The sequence below is a fragment of the Staurois parvus genome, unplaced genomic scaffold (assembly GCF_062004578.1).
Source record: "Staurois parvus isolate SC_StPar_1 unplaced genomic scaffold, SC_StPar_1.0 ptg000686l, whole genome shotgun sequence".
Classification (NCBI taxonomy): Eukaryota; Metazoa; Chordata; class Amphibia; order Anura; family Ranidae; genus Staurois; species Staurois parvus.
Genome location: NW_028318482.1, coordinates 4,662,273 through 4,683,045, shown reverse-complemented (window position 1 = coordinate 4,683,045; position 20,773 = coordinate 4,662,273). Strand labels below are relative to the sequence as shown.

The following is a 20,773-nucleotide window of genomic DNA, read 5'->3' as shown; positions in this document are numbered from 1 at the left end:
AGTACAGTGTCAGTGCTTTTTTTTTAGCACTGATCACTGTATTGCTGTCACTGGGGATGTCAGTGACACCAAGTCAGTTCCCCCCAGTGCCCGCCGCAGTCCCGCTATAGGTCACTGATCGCCACCATTACTAGTAAAAAAAAAAATTCCAGTATCTATACCGCCATTTGTAAACACTATAACTTTCACGTAAGACAATTTATTTACACGTATTGGGATTTTTTTTTGCAAAGACATGTAGCATTTTCACCTAAATGTATGACGACATTTGATTTTTTAAATTTTTTTACTGGACATGTTTAATAGCAAAAAGAGAAAAATATTGTTTTTTCTCAACATTGTTGGTCTTTTTTTTATAGTGCAAAAAATAAAAAGCGCACAGACGATCAAATACCACCAAAAGAAAGCTCAATGCATGAGAAAAAAAGGATGTAAATTTCATTTGGGTGCAGTATTGTATGACTGCGCAATTGTCAGTGAAAGCCATCGGTGGGCCGTAACACAAAAAATTGCCTGGTCAGGAAGGGGGGTAAATTCTCGGGAGGGCAAGTGCTTAACAATGACAGGTGTAACTTTAGAAGTAGTTTACAAACACTATGTAGAAAACAGTTGTGGAATTCCAACTACAACAAGTATATCTGTAGATGAGACAGTGCCTCTAAGTGCAGACTGTTACAATTTATTAGTAAAAACAGAGGTAGGTACACTCACATTTTCAGAGAGAGACAAGGGCTCATATGTAGTATGAGTGGCGGGGCCATCTGGATGTCAGGCTCAACACTGGGGCACGGTGGATGCACAAGCAGTGTGGAGCAGAGAAGCTAGCGCTGGTGGGCACCTCTATCCAAGAAAGCCGAGATGGAGTGCATTGTGGAGCACAGGCATCTGTGGACGTTGCGGCGTTGTGACGTCACACAGGGGGAAGCAGAGAAGCACCTTGCTGAGCCATGTAGTTCTATGAAGTGCCCCATAAGCCACCCACTCAGCCTATAAATAACCCATTTCTGTTGCTCGTAAGATAGCTTGACAAAGCAGTACGCATGTCCGATTGTGACTTCGCACATGCTCAGAAATGCGCTGCTTCTTTGCTTCCCCCTGGGTGACGTCACAACTCCACAACATCCACAGATGCCTGTGCTCCATGGTGCGCTCCATCTCGGCTTTCCTGGAAAGAGGTTCCCACCAGCTTCTCTGCTTCACACTGCCTGTGCATCCACTGTGCCCCAGTGCTGAGCCTGACATTCAGATGGCCCCACCACCCATACTACATATGAGCCCTTGTCTCACTCTGAAAATGTGAGTGTACTAACCTCTGTTTTTACTAATAAATTGTAACAGTTTACAGAAGAGGCACTGTGTCTTCTTCTGTTTTACGTGTTACTGGAGCTTCTGCTCTCTACACAGCTTGCCAAGTGGATGGACTGTTTTTACACTGGATTTTTTATTGGACAGGCTATATAATTTATTCACTACCACCCTGGTTCTGTGCGCCTGTTATCACTATTGTACAACTATAACAAGTGAAACACTACTCCCTTAGGAGTTGCTAGAGATTTGGTCTGCTTATAGTTCTGCACAGCCAGTCAAAATGCAGTTCCTTCAGACCTTGCACTCCAGAAACAGTAAACAGTCCTTGAACTTGGTTTTTTGTATATTATTAGAGGATGACAACTTGGATGGGGATGAGGGGTACATGGGATGCCCAAAGAACTATAAAACTGAGGAAAACTTCCTGGAACTATGTACCAATAGTCAGAAAGGGTTTTTTCTTTTTTTTTTGGATAGTTAGCCAGCCTCTCCTTGTGTACCACCTCGGACTCCAGATTAAATCTCTTCACCCAGCTGCCTGAGGGAATCCCTGGCAGAGGGTTCCCAGAAGCTGACACCTTAAATGAAAGCAGTCCCAGATGGGGGCTAGTCAGGTTTCCCAGCCGACTGCCCTTTCCCCTTATCCGGCCCAGTAGGTGTGGGGTTACTCCTTTAGTCTCCCCTGTAAGCTTATGGGTTGGTGGCTGCCTTCAGGCCTTATGCTGGGCTGACTCCTTCTCTGCTTCCCAGGTTGTCCTCTCTCAGGGGACAGTGAGGCTGAAAGATCCTCTCTTCCAGCTCCTCTGCCTACAAGTAGGCCCCTCTCCTGGACCCTCTCCCAGGCTTTAAACACCATCTTGCTCAGTCCATCTTCCACCCGAACGCTCCTGCTGCTGAGTAGGCTCAGTCACTGTTAAGGGCTGTCCTGACCCCATGTCAAACCTTCAGCTTGGGGATTGGCTAGGATCCCTTGAGAGTGCAGACCAGCCACTTCTCACCCCTGCCCACTGAATTCCAGAGACTCCTCCAAATCCCTAGATCAAAGGTAAGTTCCAAAGAGCTGGTTTGCAGAGCCTCTCAGCCCTGACCAAAATTTGACCCCCTGTGACTATTCCACCAGGCTGCTGTTCAGCCTCTAACTAAAAACAACCATCTAACTCCCCCTAGCTACCTAGGAGGGTGTTACACAAGTATTAAAATAAATAAATTCCAACAGGCAACTGGGGGTTTCTGTAACTTGCACTTAACGTGTGCCTAGTATCAGATATACTTTTTCTTATGAATGTATGCTAATTATTGTGTATGTAGACCACAAACAGGTATATAAAATTTTTTTAGGGATAGAAGGATAATTTTCTAAATTATACTGTTTCTTTATATTTTGTAACATGTGTACTCATATATACCTATTCATGCAGGTCTGAAAAGTTACTGATGGGTCAGTTTTAAATGCTTTTAGTACTTATTATTAACCAAGTTATTTTTTATACATGACAAATTGTACAGTACCTCAATAACATTTTTATTCACTTTAGCTTCCATGTCATATCTTTCTTCATCCACAACATCAACCCTGGCATGAAGCTCTCTGCACATATCCTACAAGAACAAGAATGAAAACCATTATATAACAGCATAATCACTTCTCTTCTGATCTAAAAAAAAAAAAAAAGTGGCGGTTGTTTTAAAATAGCATTCCCAAGCACTAAGTCTATACGTCATATGATGTGGGGGTAGTTGTGTTTTAAGGACATGGAAGCCCACTTTTATTTAAACACAAAAGCAAAGTAAAAGTTCCAACAAAGATTCCCATGCAGATGATTAGTACTGTACTGTAGATAATGATCTATTTAAAGTCTTTGCAATTTTATGTTGAGGTACATTATTCTGAAATTGTTCAAACATTTTTTGATGCAGCTTTTCACACCTTTGGTGGACCTCTGCCCATCTTTACTTCCTAGACAATCTGACTCTCTAAGATGCTCTATTTATACCAAATCATGTTTTGACCTGTTGATATTCAACCTAATTAGTTGCAAATGTTTTTACAGCTCCTCCTTGTTTGTACCACTTACTTTGCCAGCTTTTTGTTGCTCTGTTCTAACTTTTTGAGACAAGTTGCTGCCATCAATTTCAAAATTACCTAATTTTTTTCTTGAAATGGTACATTTTCTCAGTTTAGGCATTTGATATGTTGTAAATTTTCTATTGTGAATAAAATATGGGTTTATGAAATTTTCAATTCATTACAGTCTGTTTTTATGTATTTTACACAGTGTCCTAACTTTTTTGGAATTGGGGATGTATACAGTATAAATGACATATGAGTTGAAAGCAGTAGTAAACCCAAAACCAAAAATTTTATATATTGCTACTTACCAATCCTTATACTGTGATGGCTGCATTAGTTTTCTTTTTTAGGCCTTTCCCCCTCTGTTTTCACCTGGTGATCTGGTCAGTAACACACCTCCTGTATTAGAGTACCTCCACTCTGAATGAAGGAGCAACAGAGAAACCTTTGCACAGCATCATTGTCAGTCTGGGGAGGAGGGGGTGTTAGATGTACTAACACATTTAGATACACTAACACATTGAAGCTGAACTCTGAAGTTATGCAAGCAGTTACAGCAACAGTTTTTTTTTTCCTTTGAGATAAAGGTTTTACATAAATGAATAAAACCTGATCATTGTAAGCACCCCTGGCAGTGTTAAATGGTTAGTCCTAACACTCTAACTGCTACAGCGGCAGATTTACTGATTGGTTCATCAGATGAAAATAAAGGAAAGAATATGTAAAAAAGAAAACGAATGCAGCTATGACATGTAAGAATTGGTAAGCTGCAAGATGAAAAATGTTTGCTTTTGGGTTTAATATTGCTTGAATGTTTTACAGACCTTTTACAGAACTGTTTTCAGAGCTCCCAACTCTGAAATTTCTTATTGTTTATTACCATTCTTTACCTGAAGCTCAGAAATTGACAATCCAGAAAGTTGAAGAGGTTCACAGCGCTCAGCCAAGACTCTCTCTTTCTCTTGGGCTCTGGCTTCCTCTTCCTGTTCCATCTCATGCTTAGCAATCTGAAGCATCAGACCCTTAATCAAAATAAAGAACATTTACCATTATTCTGTCCCACATGTTTACTAGTGGTTTATGTCATATCCTACAACAATGACTATATCCATATGTTATGTACAGTATGTATTTGAAAATTTTTCAATAAAAAATCTAATGTTAAAAAAAAAGCATTTTATATTCTCTTATTGACTTCAGTTAGGCACCCACCAAAGTAAATTCAGTAAAGCAAATTCTGATGATTGTTATGGGTTACTGTATTGGTTCAGAAGGATCCAATGATATCCTTGCTATAGTTGCTATAAGTTACTGCACTTTGCGCTGTTGATTAAATAATCCATGTTGTATTCCAGGACAAATTTTATAGCTATAGCATGTCCATCCAAAAAAGAATCAATGACATTATTAGAGATACACAGAGATCAAAGATTAGCTTTAGGGATAGCCAGGTTGACCATTACAAAATTGTTAACATTTATGATGAATACTTGAGGAGCAGTGATTTTACAAATCCTCACTTGCCCACTGAGCCCTGGTTCACAATGATGCGATGCGGAATTCGTAGCATTTTCAGTGCCAATTCCGTACTGCATCAGAATCGCACCCAGTTCATGCGAACCGCTGCGGGTGTGTATGTTAACAACACCCTGAAAGCGGTCCGCAAAACGCGGTGCAATGTGCAGAATCGTATCGCATAGGTGTGAATACCCATGCAATCCGATTCTAGTGCGGACCCAACAAAGGGTCCTGCACGTTTTTAGTGCGGGTGCAGTGCAAATAGAGCCATACAAAATGTACGGCTCCAATCGCACCGCACACAAATCGCATGTGATTTGCACAGGAATGTGGTGCGGTTCCTGTGCGAATCACATGCAATATACCGCACCGCATGTATGTAAACCCAGGCTAAAGGACATAGAGGTAAGACACTACCTCCACTATCTTTGTATATTAAAACACTCTCCCATTATGTTATTCATGGTTTGCTCTAATATATAAAAAAAGAAAATCACATTACCTTCAACTGCAGTTTCCGGGATGCAGAAATCTTTGGTTTTCTCTGTTAAAAGCAAATCACATTTGTTACATTATTTAGACAGTATCAATGACACAGTAATGTTATTGCAATCAATCAGAAAGCAGTGTTCCAGACTATTGGTGATCAAAGTAAGAAGTGGGAGAAGGGCTCCCTTGCCCCCTCTTCAAATCTATGCAGTTTCTGACAGCTGTGTTTGCTCGGGCATAGCAGCTCATTCATTTCAATGGACTGCTATACCTCCTGAAAATGTAGGGAAAAGGTCCCTGCACCTTTTACAAAGACTCGGCAGTGCAGTAAGGTTCCCAGTAGAGGAAACCACGCTGCAATGTCCAGTGTGTGGGGATGCCTTTTAGAATAATGGTACCCCCATGCATCTCCTAAACAGTAGCATGTTTTTTTTATGCGGGTGCGGACAGGCATGCAATTACACTTCTTCCCGCACCTTCTCTGATATAAACCTAGCCTTACACTGGTGGTCAGTGGAAGAAAAGCCCCCATACATTGGTGGTCAGTGGAAAGAATACCCCTTTGTCCTCATGCACACTGGATGTTTTTACAGCTACTGTTTTTGGCTTTTGACATTTTTTTTTCTACAGCCAGTAAACCCCCCAGCATGTTATCATATGTGTTCATGCACACATAGACTGTAATCAACGTTTTTTGGCAGGGACATTTTTTTGGCTGGAAAAAAACCCCCAGAACTAGTGGGTTTCTAGAGGAGTTTTTTAGCTGTAAAAACACTAACGCTGAAAACTGCAGCAAAACGGGGTAAAATCGTGGCAAACCGGCATTTTTTTGATATTTTTTTACCAAAAAAAGCTAAAAAGCGCAAACGTGAAAAAAACGCTGCTAAACACTAATGCAAAAACGCTAAAAAATGCTGAAAAAGTCACATTTCTAACGTGACTTTACACAGCTAACGTTAACAGCATTATTAAAATGCCCCGTGTGCAAGGAGCCTAATATTGTTGGTTAGAATAGTTCCCTCTTACATTAATGATCATTGGGACTGCTAGCAACCTTAGGGGGAGCCATAGCCTTCCGCATAACTCTCATTGCATTTGAAAAATTGGAAACCACCAAATCAATCTGGTTATCACCCTCCTGCGCTATAATCTATATGCTATCAGCTCCATGCACTTTCTTTCCTGTGATATAAAATATGTGAATGTCTGTAAGGATAGCTAGTAGACAAACTATACATTAAGGTTCAAGTTCCGACGAGCAGCAGTCCAAATGCGACCCACAAGGACTAATCTGAGGTCACATTACATCACTGTACTCAATAGGATTAAAGAACAGTCCTAAAATACAAATGCTACTGATTAATACTGTTATTCCAGAATGAATACCAGTTTATCAAGAAAAACATTAGATTTTTTTCTTGATAGGATAGAAATGAGAATACTTTTAAAGTTAGCAAACCCCGTCAGTTCTCACGTGTTACCAGGCTGGAAGCTGTCTTGACCAGTTTGAGCAAACCTTGTAAAAAGACAGCTTTATTTGCTGTTAGCACAAAATAACAATAATAGAAATATACAATATATATATCTAGCTATCCTCTTGAGGGCTGCTGTGTTTCTGGGTCCCCCTAAGCTTCGCACAGCCAGGCAACATGCATTTTCCCCCTCTTGCATCCACAGTCAGTGAACAGTCCGTGAACTTGGTTTTTGTTATTTTATTAGGGGAAATAACTTGGATGGGATATTAGGAATTATGGGATGCCCAGCTTGACTGAATCAATGCACGAGGACAACTTCTTTCCTATTTACAGAAAAAGATCCTCGACTATTCTCCTTGAATGCAGTCAGTCCTTACAGATCAGTAGCAAAAGTTCCTTACCAGCTAAGGAATCTTAGGCCCCTCTGAAAGTTAGCTCAGATTGTTGCAAACTACATGCAGCATAATCTCCTCTCCCCTTTAGAACTGCTCCCAGTTCCACAGCCTGCAGAGACCTTCTGGCTGCTCTGAAGATCTCTCAGGACAAGGATAAAGGGTTAGGCACAATGCTGTCCTTTGAAAGCTTGCTACACATGGCAGTCTCTCCCCTTGTGAATCCCTGGGTGTGCTGATGTGCTCACACTGTCCTTGCTCCCACTGCTCCCAGGCATAAATTCTGTTCATACCGTGATGCTGAATGTATTTTCCTAAGACAGCCCAAGCCCAGTCTGGAGGCCCGCCCCCCCCCAAGACCTAGGGGATCCCTCCCAGGCCACTGAAAGTTTCCTCAGCACTCTATCTTCCACCTGACTTCCCTGTTAGCCTAACTCTCCCATATTTATGGTTTATCCCCACCACACTACCAGGGCCTTCAAGCCTGGGATTGGTTAGACTCCCAAAACATGCAGATATAGGTCTCAACCCCTTCCACCCACTGGCTTCTGGAAGCTTCCATGGTCCTCCAGAACCAGGTGAGGCAATAGAGTCCCAACCTGCTCAGTCACCCAGCCTGACCTGCAGTAATCCGACCTAATTACAGATTCACACAGGTACCATGAGTCATACGACAATACATTTAGCTACACTAAAACTAGTAGCACACTAGAGGGCTCTCTCTCTCTCCATATTTTTTACATATTGTAGTTCTTTGATGCCCGTGTATTATCAGGATTGCTATTATTTGTCCCTGTATTGTCAAGCACAGTGGCTAAATGTTTAGCACTTTCACCTGGCAGTACTAGCGTCTTTGGTTTGAATCCCAACCACGGACCACATGGCTGGAGTTTGCATGTTCTCCCTGTGTCTACATGGGTTTGCATAGGTTGCTGCTGTGAAGCCATGGAAAGAGGTGATTGCTGCATCTTTGCTCTTCTCACCTGAACAGACTGCTCTTGCCATACAATTGCCCGTTCTGCTTGTAGAGTCATTTGTAAACACTTCACTCTGTTACAAACAGTAAGATGCCTGCCTTAAAGAACACCCAGCATTGCTAAAATCAGCCCCACTTACCTCCTTCTGACTACAGCCCCCCTCAGTGCCCCCTCTCCATCTGCAGAGCACCAGTGCCTCCCTTCTCGCTCCACAGGGCATTAGTGCCCCCCTTCTCCCTCCACAGGGCATCAGTGCTCCCCTTCTCCCTCCACAGGGCATCATTGCCCCCCTTCTCCTTCCACAGGGCATCAGTGCCCCCCTCACTCCGCAGAGTGCCATTGCCCCACCTCTTCATTATGCAGAGTATCAGTGCCCCCCTTTCGCTCTACTTGTGCTAAAGTAGTTCTTGGGTCACCTTTATTAAAAAAAAAAATGCACAGATTTTTGCAGGAGCATGGCAGGTGCATTGCAAGACCCCTACATACGCTTCCTCTTCCTGTTGTTGTTAATATTTATTTTTGTTAACTTTATTCTGCATAAAACATTTAACAGTGTCATTTCAGAAGATCCTTTATGAGGGCGTATTTAGGGGCAGAATTAGGTGTGGGGCAGAGTAGGGGTTGGGTGGGGTTGGTGGGGAGTAACCCTTAGGGCCAGGCTAGTAGCTCAGGACTTGAAATTTTGAGTCCTGATGTGTATATATACATATATATATATATATATATATATATATATGTTAATTTTAATTTGTGTTGATTTGTGGTCAAAAATTTTGCTAGGTGCTACGTTATTCTGAAGGGTCTGAACACAGATAGTGTACTTTATTTTTATGTGTACCACTATTACACCCTTTTATTTGTTGCAACATGCTGTTCACTGACTGAATGCTAAGGGTGGTTTGGGGGGCATCGCAGAGCTCAGAAAATAACACGGAAAGGTTAAAAAAAGTGGATAATTTTTTTGAAACAAATTTCAACTAAGCAGGGCCACAATGGGAAATTATTGGGGCATTTCATTGAAATTTTGGTAAAGGCAAAATTGGTAATTTTACAATGAAATGTATTTTGCCGTAATCATATCACTTGCTACCCTGGAATATCGTACCTTGGCATGAGGCTCGGTGGCATAGGAACGGTAGTTGGCTGATGATTTCCGTCGGATAAGTGGTGGAGCCGTGACTGGAGGAGGTACAGGTTTGGATGGCTTTGGTTCTTCTACTTCTTCTTCTTCTACTTCTTCTTCTTCTTCATACTCTTGTTCCTCCTCTTCATACTAGATGGTAAAAAGTTATGATTTTATTTCTAAACATCTGCTAAGAGAAAAGACTGTATTGGCTTTCTAATCTAAAATCATACGCACTCCACTCTAAATAGTGCAAAAATCTAGAAACTCCTTATAATTATACAAAACTATAATGTATATAAAAACATGAAGTGTGAATATCCTCACAAAAATCAAACAAATCGCTCTGCTGCTGCATTATATCCCCCATATATACGCTTAAAGCAATAGATTCAGTAATCATTAAATACCAGATGATATTGCGCTATCAAGTTTTATTTTCATTTTGCTGAGTGCTGATTCCCTTTCAGTTGCCCAGCCAGACTTTGCTGATTCCCTGGCCACTGCCCAGCCAGACTTTACTGATTACCTGGCCTCTGCCCAGCTGAACTCTAGTACAAAGGTTAGGTTCCCGCCTGCTGATGGGTCTGAAATATCAGAGTTTCCATTATTGTCACATGGCTTGTATGGGTTACCTGTTTGGTCAAAGATCCCTATCGTTGCCTGTCTGAGTTCCTTTGGCAGCCATTGGCCCCCTTTGCGCCAGTGTCGAGTGGTCCTGATACCCACTTTGAATGAGAGAGCTGCACTCACTATTACAGCCCCAGTAGTAGAGGTCTTCTGGGGGAACAGCAGAGTTCCATTTGAACATTGCCCTGACCTAGGCAGTATCCCTGTCATCCCAGGTGTATTAGGGGACCCAAGCTGGGTAACCTGTGCCTTGAGTAGACTTGCATGGTTGTTACAATGTGGAGCAGTCTCTAGCAACCCAGTGTATGGAAGGTCCAGTTGTGATGGGACACCCTGGAATCAGGGTACCTGTATGGACCAAAAACTCTGGTGGTAAGCCTTGAGGTTGTTTTTGGAATCCTAGCATTAGGACATTTACTACAAAAACACACAGGTGATCAAATACCACTGAAAGAAAGCTCAATTCGTGGGAAAAAACCCCCGCAAATTTTATTTGGGTGCAGCGTTACATGACCGTGCAATTGTCAGTTAATGTGACGCAGTGCCGTAATGCATAAAAATGGCCTGGTCAGGAAGGGGGGTAAATCCTCAGGAGGGCAAGTGGTTAATCACACAGGTTCTAAGGCTAATTTAATGCAGACAAGGCACTAAGTGAGTTTATTTACCACCTTAATCAGCCACAGAACCTGTGTAATTAACCGGTTTTAAAGGGATGAGGTGACAACCCTAGTGAGGAGATGACTTTGTTATTTGTAATCCATCAGAAATTAACCACTTGCCTACTGGGCACTTATACCTCCTTCCTGCCCAGGCCAATTATTAGCTTTCAGCGCTCTCACACTTTGAATGACAATTGCGCAGTCATGCAACATTATACCCATATGACATTTTTATCATTTTTTTCAGACAAATAGAGCTTTCTTTTGGTGGTATACTATTTAATAACCGCTGGGTGTTTTATTTTGCGCTATAAACATAAAAAGAGCAAACAATTTAAAAAAACATTTTTCTTTGTATTTATTATACAATTTTGCAAAGAGATAAATTTTCTCCTTCCCTGATGTGCGTTGATGAGGCTACACTGATAGGCAGCACTGATGGGCATGGATAGGCAGCGTTGATGGGCACTGATGAGGTGGCACGGATAGGCGGCACAAAGGGCACTGATAGGAGGCAGTGATAGGTGGCACTGATAGGAGGCACTGATAGATGACACTGATGAGCTGGCACTGATGATGCTGCACTGATAGGTGGCACTGCTGGGCAGCTGTGCTGGGCAGCACTGATGGGTGGCACTGCAGGGTGCAGGTGGGTGGCACTGCTGAGTGGAACAGGTGGGTGGCACAGGTGGGTTGCACTGCTGAGTGGAACAGGTGGGTGGCACAGGTGGGTTGCACTGCTGAGTGGCACAGGTGGGTGGCACTGCTGGGCACAGGTGGGTGGCACAGGCGGGCAGCACTGATGGGTGGCACTGCTGGGCACAGGTGGGTGGCACTGCTGTGTGGAACAGGTGGGTGGCACTGATGGTTACAGGAGGGGGGCACTGCTCAGCACAGTTGGATGACACAGGTGGGCGGCACTTCTGGGCATTGATCATCAGTGCCGATCCCTTCGCTGACAATTGCAGGTTTTCGGCAGTATTTTCCTCACGCTGTGACAGTGTGAGGAAAGTACAGCCGATAACCAGCAACTGTATTTACCGGGTAATCGCTGTGTCATTGGACACAGCTGATCACCTGGTAAAAAGCCACCGTGATTGGCCGTTTACCGTACCATGTGGTCAGTTGTGTCTGTAGGACACAGAGATCACCTGCGGGGCCAGGAGCGCCGCTGGGGGCGCGTCCTGGAATGACGTCCATGGACGTCGTCCCAGGATTACACAACCGTGCTGTAGCCATCCTTCGGCTATATCGCAGTTGGGAACCAGTTAAAGGATGATTTAGGGTGTAACGTGCAACCTGTTTAATCAGTCATGTCCCCCCCCGTCTTGGATGGCTTTTAGTTCTCAATGAACTGCGACGGTGCTGGTGAGCGCCCTCATTGTTCCTTGATTTTGCTGCATTTCAGTAACTGTCTGCCCACATGGAAGGTACAGGCAGACAGCTATACTGAGAGTCTGCAGGAACCTGACATTGCACCCATGTTCTACTGATCACAGTTGCAATGCTTTCCAGGCTCCTGCATGAACAAGTAATAAATGCATATTTTTTTCCTGCAGAAATATGTGTATTTATTATTTTTTCCCAAAATATGAACTTAGCCTTTAAATAAACAGGACTTACATCATGTGCTTGGGAATTCTGAGCTGAAAATACTCTGTGCGATCATGTCAAAGAGGAAGGTAGGAGGTAGGAACACAGTGGGTTTGATTCACTAAAGGCAAATAGGCTGTTCACTGCAAGTACACTGAAAATGCAGTTGCTCTACAAGTGAAACTTGAAAAATTAGAATATCGTACAAAAGTTAATTTATTTCATTAATGCAACTTAAAAGGTGAAACTAATATATGAGATAGACTCATTACATGCAAAGCAAGATAGTTCAAGCCGTGATTTGTCATAATTGTGATGATTATGGCTTACAGCTCATGAAAACCCCAAATCCACAATCTCAGAAAATTAGAATATTACATGCAATCAATAAAACAAGGATTGAACATAGAACAATATTGGACCTCTGAAAAGTATAAGCATGCATATGTACTCAGTATTTGGTTTGGGCCCCTTTTGCAGCAATTACTGCCTCAATGCGGCGTGGCATGGAAGCTATCAGCCTGTGGCACTGCTGAGGTGTTATGGAAGACCAGGATGCTTCAATAGCGGCCTTCAGCTCTTCTGCATTGTTCGGTCTCATGTCTCTCATCTTTCTTTTGGCAATGCCCCATAGATTCTCTATGGGGTTCAGGTCAGACGAGTTTGCTGGCCAATCAAGCACAGTAATCCCATGGTCATTGAGCCAGGTTTTGGTGCTTTTGGCAGTGTGGGCAAGTGCCAAGTCCTGCTGGAAAATGAAGTCAGCATCCCCATAAAGCTCGTCTGCAGAAGGAAGCATGAAGTGCTCCAAAATCTCCTGGTAGACGGCTGCATTGACCCTGGACTTAATGAAGCACAGTGGACCAACACCAGCAGCTGACATGGCTCCCAAAATCAACACAGACTGTGGAAACTTCACACTGGACTTCAAGCATCTTGCAGTGTGTGCCTCTCCATTCTTCCTCCATACTCTGGGTCCTTGGTTTCCAAATGAGATGCAAAAGTTGCTCTCATCAGAAAAGAGGACTTTGGACCACTGAGCAACAGACCAGGTCTGTTTTTCTTTAGCCCAGGTAAGACGCTTCTGACGTTGTTTGTTGTTCAGGAGCGGATTGACAAGAGGAATATGACATTTGAAGCCCATGTCCCGAATCCGTCTGTGTGTGGTGGCTCTTGATGCACTGACTCCAGGCTCAGTCCACTCCTTGTGAAAGTCCCCAACACTTTTGAATGGCCTTTTCCTGACAATCCTCTCCAGGCTGCGGTCATCCCTGCTGCTTGTGCACCTTTTTCTTCCACACTTTTTCCTTTCACATAACTTTCTATTCATGTGCTTTGATACAGCATTTTGGGAACATCCAACTTCTTTTGCAATTACCTTTTGAGGCTTTCCCTCCTTATGGAGGGTGTCAATGATGGTTTTCTGCACAACTGTCAGGTCAGCAGTCTTTCCCATGATTGTGATTCCTACTGAACCAGACTGAGAGATCATTTAAAGGCTCATGAACCCTTTGCAGGTGTTATGGCTTAATTCGCTGATTAGAGTGGGACACTTTGAGCCTAGAATATTGCACCTTTTCACAATATTCTAATTTTCTGAGATTGTGGATTTGGGGTTTTCATGAGCTGTAAGCCATAATCATCACAATGATGACAAATCACGGCTTGAACTATCTTGCTTTGCATGTAATGAGTCTATCTCATATATTAGTTTCACCTTTGAAGTTTCATTACTGAAATAAATGAACTTTTGCACGATATTCTACTTTTTCGAGTTTCACCTGTAGGTCTGAGGGGAAGCTCTGAAATGAAGGGAAGCTCTGCTGATTTCTATCATCCAATCATGTGCAAGCAAAAATGCTGTTTTTTGTTTTCCTTGCATGTTCCCTCAGATGCACTTGCAGTGCACTTCCGAGTGCACTTGGAGTACACTTGCGGTGCACAGCTTATTTGCCTTTAGTAAATCAACCCCAATATATTTTTGGCACATCAACAGTTATTTTTCTGTACTTGCAGCATTTTTTAGGGGAAATATTCATGTACTACAATCTTTTTGCCTTGACATACATTTCAGGTTCATTGGACAACCTAATATTGTTTCAGTTTCTCAATATCACGAATAATAAATAAAATCTGAAATGTTTTGCTTCAAAATATATAATTTGTTAAAACAAATAATCTTTAAATAGATTTTAATATGTTATACTTGTTTATTATTGATTTTTATATTTAATAGCGCAAGACTATAATCTCAGTGCTAACTAGAAATGCTCTGGGCTATCTCCCTTATGACTCATAGAACTTCTCCATCTGTCATTTTACATTATAGTGACCCAATGAAATGTTAGATTTGTTCTAATTTAATACTACATGTAGGACTACCCCCTTAAGGGTCTCTGAGTTACCTTCGGGCTCCATGTTTCTCTTGACCCCACTCTGAAAGCTCAACCCCTGCTGACACCACGTACACGTCTGGCCAGAGTAAACTCTCTCAATATTACCAGAAAATAGACACACACAAGTTTGAGTGAACTTATACTTTGTTTATATTAAGTGAAGTATGAGAGCAGCAAAGCAGCATAAAATGATAGGCCTGCAATAATAACAGTTATAACCCTTAGTAACTTTGAGCAAAGGCCAGCACAAACAGAACAAAAATCTCAATCAGTTCTGGACGTCCTGTAATTCAGATTTGAACCAAAGGCCTCAACTCTGAGATGCTTATGTCCCCAGTGAGCAAAGGAAAACTATTAGAGAGTAAAGCTAGCTTACTTTGAACCCTCAGAAGCTGATGACAAGGTTCAAATCTGAAATAAAGAATGAGCTCTTTAACTAGGAAGGTCAAAGTCCCCTTAACTGCAGTGGAAGATCTTCTGTGTGCTTGTTGGTGCCTAGTTGGTGCACTTCAAGAATTAAGATCTCCTTGGCTTCAACAGGTGGGAGTTCTTCAAAAGGATTTATGCAAGCACAAGCACTATCCCTTTAAGTGATATTTAACTTGGGCAGTACCCCTTTAAGGCACAAAATGAGGTGCAGATTTTAAGCAAGAGGTTTAAAGAGTGGGCAGAAGCACTTACTGACAAAGAGTCAATTCCTCTCTAAGTAGCAGATGGCAACAATGACTAGTGCCTTTAATAGATGTGAACCAATTACAGAGAAGACGGCGGTGTGGCTTGGGGGCAGACACTGCAGTATGCCCTGATGACTAGATTATGATGGAGATGTGTTTGCTACAAGGTTGGGTGAACTAGGCCTCAACTTCTGTAACTTGTGAAAATGATAGAGAATGGCTGATGCAAGAGAATGCCAGTGACAACTTAATTGGCTGGAGATTGGGACTCTCTCACACGATCTGTGGCATCATCCCAGTTGCTGGTGGTTTCACTGCAGACAGGGGCCCTCAGCGGTTCTGCGGTTCCTCCTGTAGAGTTTGTTTCTAACTGCAGCACTCCGGGTCACTGGCTGACAGGGTAGGTCTCCAGATTCTTTGGCAATGTCAGCGGTTGGCTGTTTCTCCCTCTTTCTCCACTCTCTCTCTCTCTCTGGCCTGGCCCAGTCCTCCAATGTTCTCCCAGCTCTCTTCCTGTCTTCGTTCCCAGACTTCTACATTTATATGTCCTCACCCACACTCCAGCTCCTCTGGAAAATGCAGTCCCCCACTTAGCAGCCTTTTAACAAAATCCTGCAGTTCATCCTACAAGATCCATAAAGCTTTTCACCAGAGTTTGCGCCACTGAGTTGCAGGACAATGCCACCTTGTGTCTCTTTGAATAATAGCAGGGTGTTACATACATTTCATACTTTTATAAAATAATTCTTTTATACAGTTCCAAAATTAATATTTTTTACTCAGCGCAAACTTTATACATTTTAAAGTGGAACTTTAGTCCCTTAGAACCTTTTTTTAAAAAAAAAAAAAAAAACATGTCATACTTACCTACTCTGTGCAATGGTTTTGCACAGAGCAGCCTCAATCCTCCTTGGGTCCCCTGCTGGCACTCCTGGCTCCTCCCCCTTGATCAGTGCCTCCAATAGCAAGAAGCTTGCAATGGGGGCACTGGTGCGCTCCTAAGTCCATTAGACACATAGAGCCATGGCTTGGCCCTGCCCCCCACTCTTTCTTCATTGGCTTGCTGGCTGTGATTGACAGCAGTGGGAACCAATGGCTCCCACTGCTGTATCTTAGCCAATGAGGAGGGAGAGACCAGGGACAGCCAAGGCTCCCGTTCACATCGCTGGATTGAGAGGGGGCTCAGGTGAGTATTGAGGGGGGGCTGTGGAGGGAGCAGCACACAGAAGGTTTTTTATCTTACTGCATAGAATGAAACACAGCCTTTAAAACCCAAAGTGAAAATCTACTCCAATACAAAGAGAGAAAAAAACAAATAACTGTGTACCTCTAGAAACCACATACAATCCAGCACTAGAAGGAATAAGAAAGATAATCAAAGATTTGCAACCCATCATAAAAGAGGATGAAACTATGCAAGAAATATTCCAACAGCCCCCAATACTGGCATTCAATCCTGGCGTAATGAAGATGTTGGAGTGACTGATGCCATGGCCAGTGGAATATAAGTGAACCAGGTACAATAGTGGGTCCTCATCTTCCCCAGCTTGTGTTTTCTTAGGTTGCGGTAAACCTGGCTAGACAACCTAATCAGTTCCTGCAATGACTCAAGGATACCTACTTTGGCGAACTCGTCCTTCAATTGCTCAGAAAGACCAAGATGAACCGATGTTTATAAATATTCACTACGGAAATCTGAAGTACATTTTTCCACAGGCCTCTGACCCTAGGGGAAATTATGGAGAGCAGACCCAGCAGTAGTAGTTCAACACAAAACTTAAAAATCTGGCCAGTGCCTCAAACAGAGAAGAGACACTGATCAACATCTTGTTTTCCTACCTCATAATACGAAAGGCCCAAGCTTGAGGCGTCCCTTGCAGTAGAGAGATTATGCTACCTACTTTGGTCTGCTTCTCAGTGGTCCTTGAGTGTAAAAATAGTACAGGAGATAAAAACTTTAGAAAACTTTGAAATTACTGTGATCCCCTGAGAACTGATCAGGAAGAGGGCTCTGATGTGTGTGGCATAGATGTGGTAAGAGCTGCTGTGGCCAGCAAGGCATTGGATATTGCAAGATGGGGTGACATTAAATCCGTTGTTTTGATATGCAGCTTCATTAGGGTGACATGATATATTCCATGTAAGAAGGTCTGGTATGCTGAGATGAGAGCAGGAGTGGACTGACCATTCGAGCACTCGGGCACTGCCCAAGGGCCCGGGGTCAGTAGGGGGCCCCATAACATGCCCCTGGTACCTTTTATAGGCTTTTTTGGGTGTGTTTTGAGTGTAGGCAAGGACACAGGGGCCTCATGATCCCCAATTGCCTGGGGGCCCCATGAGTTGTCAGTCTGCCCCTGGATGAGAGGGAACATTATGACATGAAACAGTCACCACTTTTATATCAATCATGTCCACACACCTCACTGGCTATAGTCCTCAGAAGATGCTGCTGGGAAGTATTGAGGTGGCATTCAGATCCTAGCAATGGTAAAGGGTACAATCTATCCTTACCTGGAAAATTAATATATACTGAAAAGAAAAAAAAAGAAATGCAGACACCCTTTTACTTTTATAAGCTGGGTGTTGGAACCTTAGCAGCACATTATATACTATACACAGGTAAGCCCACCTTGAATTTTTGAAAATTTGGCCCCATCATTTCATCAGAGAGACAGCATTTTGCAAATTTACGAACAATTTCTCATCTGCAAAAATTGGCAAACTCATCACAGACAAAGAGAGCGCTATTTTACACTGCCCACTTTCTTTAACCGTAGTACTTTTGGTCCAATTAGTTTGTCATTAATTGGCTAACAAGTCACATCTGGTCCTCGTACAGACCACTCTTAATGGTAAAATAATGACTTGTTAAAATAGTAGAACAACTCACCGATAGGTTTTTTAGGTATTTGGAAATAACTGTTAAATGACAGAAAAATGTTTTGGTTTACTGAAATCAAAATGTTTTCAGTATCATTTGTGTTTGTTAGTTATCGCATTAGCAGGAGAAATATAGACTAATAAAATAGCTTACAACTTTCTATTTCTATTATGTAAAATATTTTGTTTTCTAAATCAATGGTTCTAAGGCATACTGAACTGAAGCCAAGCTCATGCAAAATACTTACTGTTACGTCTTCCCTGCAAGACAGAAAAAAATAGTGTGAAAATGCAGACCTCACTGTAATAATAACAACAAAAACTTCCTTTAAAAGGTCTATATACTTGTTAAAAAGACTTTACAACTTAAAGAGTAACTCCATATTTGTTGAGAAAAAAATAAGTTATGTAAATTGCAAGGATTTTAACAAACTTTGTTATAGATTCCAACCTGTTTCTGATCTGAAGGAATAATAGCCCTTTGTTAGATCATGTCCTGTGGACAGTGATTCTGGATGGGAGTAATTAATTCATTTTATTCGGTTGCTGCACTTTGAGAGTTCTTATGAATATAGTTGCAGTGTCTACATCCCTTTAGAAGTGAATAAACTTAGGGAGTATCTGACCAAAAATGAATTTTTTGTTGCAGAGGATGCCTAAAAACTTGACTTGTATCTTAATGCAGAGTTCTTCATACTAGCAGGAAATTAAATTTTTGAAGGCATTCTATACACCCACGATGTACAGAACACTTCCAGATTGCAATACTGCAGTGGAGTTTACAGAAAATTGCAGTGCTGCAGTTTAAAAAGGAAAGTTATTTTTTAGTATGGTTTGTGTAGCAATTGTATTTGCTATGTTAATTATTTAATTAGTTATATTTTGTTTTCCACAAATGTGGAGTTACCCTTTAAACAACTATAAAACTATATAGCATTTTGATTGCTTTTCTGTAATTATCGGTCTTAAAATGCATACATCCAAAACTGATATTTCAGGTTTTGCTAAATATCAGTGGGCCAATTCAGGCCTAAATAAGAGATGTTCATTGGGACCCCATTCACACTAGGGTTTTTTCAGATCGCGGGTAGAATCCCCACATTTCTGCCCACGATCTGAAAATGCACTGTAAACATTTTGAAAAATGCGAGATCACGTTTTCAGGTGCCATTCATTAGAATAGTAACTGTTTTTGATGTGATCGCTGCATGTTTTTTGCACGCTGCAAAGGCGATCGGCAAACAAAATTGTGGGATGAGCAATGCCCAAAAAAGGTTCCTTTTATGGGCGTCGCGCATTCTGTGATTTTAATTGCACAATCGTGGCGCATTTGCTGCCTGAATAAATGCACCGCAATTGCAGCAAAAACCTGCATTTTCAGGTGTTAGCACTTTAACAGCATGTTTTCAAATCGTAAGCAGAATCACAGCAATTCCGCCAGCGATTTGAAAAAAGCTAGTGTGAAGAGGATCTCAATGAACATCTCTTATTTTTCTCATGGACACATATTGAGCATTGCCAATCCTGAACTTAAAGCTCTGCCCATGTAACAGGTTGTTTGATTCTCTGAATAACACCCTGGTCACATCGGGTGCAACTTGTCATGCGATTCGCATGCCATGCGACTTACAAATCGTATGCCAAGTCGCATCCTATTGTTTGCAATTACAGCGGTCAAATCAGTGCGGTTCCAACTTGGTCGGATCCGCACCGATTTCTAAAGTAGTACATGTACTACTTTTGGTGCGATTTGCATAGACATCTGTGTCAGATGTCTTGCAAATCGCACCTGAAATAGGCTTCTCACCCAACTTTGAAATCGTGCGATTTCACTGTAAGTCGCACAATTTCAAAGTCGGGCTTGATGTGACCGGGGGGTTGGATTGGTTATAAATAGTACACAATGATGTCTACTGCAGATTGATCTTACTACAACAGGAGCAGTGAGAACGGTGAGGCAGAGCCACATACTCTGGGAAATGCTCATGCTGGTTTTTCTATAAGGCCTAAGCAGTCAAAGGATGGTTTAGTGCTATCAGAACATCAGTATCACTTTTGGGTGGACTGGTCCTTTAAAGAAAATGTATATTATATAGGGCACGCTTGTTGGAGCCCAACCTCTGTAGCTGTAAGATAGGAGCCTATTGAGCATGCTCCGAAATGCATTACCGCCCCCTTCACCTGCTTCATCTGACTCTGCTCTCCAAGCATCATTTTTGATGCACAGGCACATCCTGGACTCTACTTCCTGATCCTATAGACAGAGTTTGCTGCTGGACTGCTGGATGTCCCACCTGGATCTAATTACCACACCATGAGTCTTTTTAACCGTTTATCTTGTAAGTTCAAATTTTCCATTGTTTACTGAATAAATTGTCAATACTGCACTTAGAGGCGCCTTCCTCTCTTTTTCTTGGTCCTTTAAAGATAAGCTGTAATATTTGTAGTCAGTTTAATTTTTTGAAACTTTACACATTTCTTAGCTGATATTTGTATATTTTTTAATTATTAGTAAAAATATTTTTATATTGAAATAACATTCTCGGCAGGATGCATCCTTAACACCCATTTTAAAAAGCATGCTATGG

General features: G+C 42.1%; 1 protein-coding gene across 3 annotated transcripts in view; it reads right to left on the bottom strand.

Annotated features, from left to right (window-relative positions):
• TNNI3 (troponin I3, cardiac type) overlaps positions 1–20,773 on the bottom strand; it is an 82,453-nt gene that overhangs the window by 40,848 nt on the left and 20,832 nt on the right. For all 3 annotated transcript variants that reach the window (XM_089652585.1, XM_089652583.1, XM_089652584.1), the window contains 5 exons: positions 18,434–18,446; positions 9,336–9,503; positions 5,400–5,441; positions 4,270–4,401; positions 2,818–2,907 (listed from right to left, as the gene is read on the bottom strand). In XM_089652585.1, the coding sequence (XP_089508711.1) occupies positions 2,818–2,907; positions 4,270–4,401; positions 5,400–5,441; positions 9,336–9,503; positions 18,434–18,446 (445 nt within the window). The remainder of the gene's footprint in view (positions 1–2,817; positions 2,908–4,269; positions 4,402–5,399; positions 5,442–9,335; positions 9,504–18,433; positions 18,447–20,773) is intronic.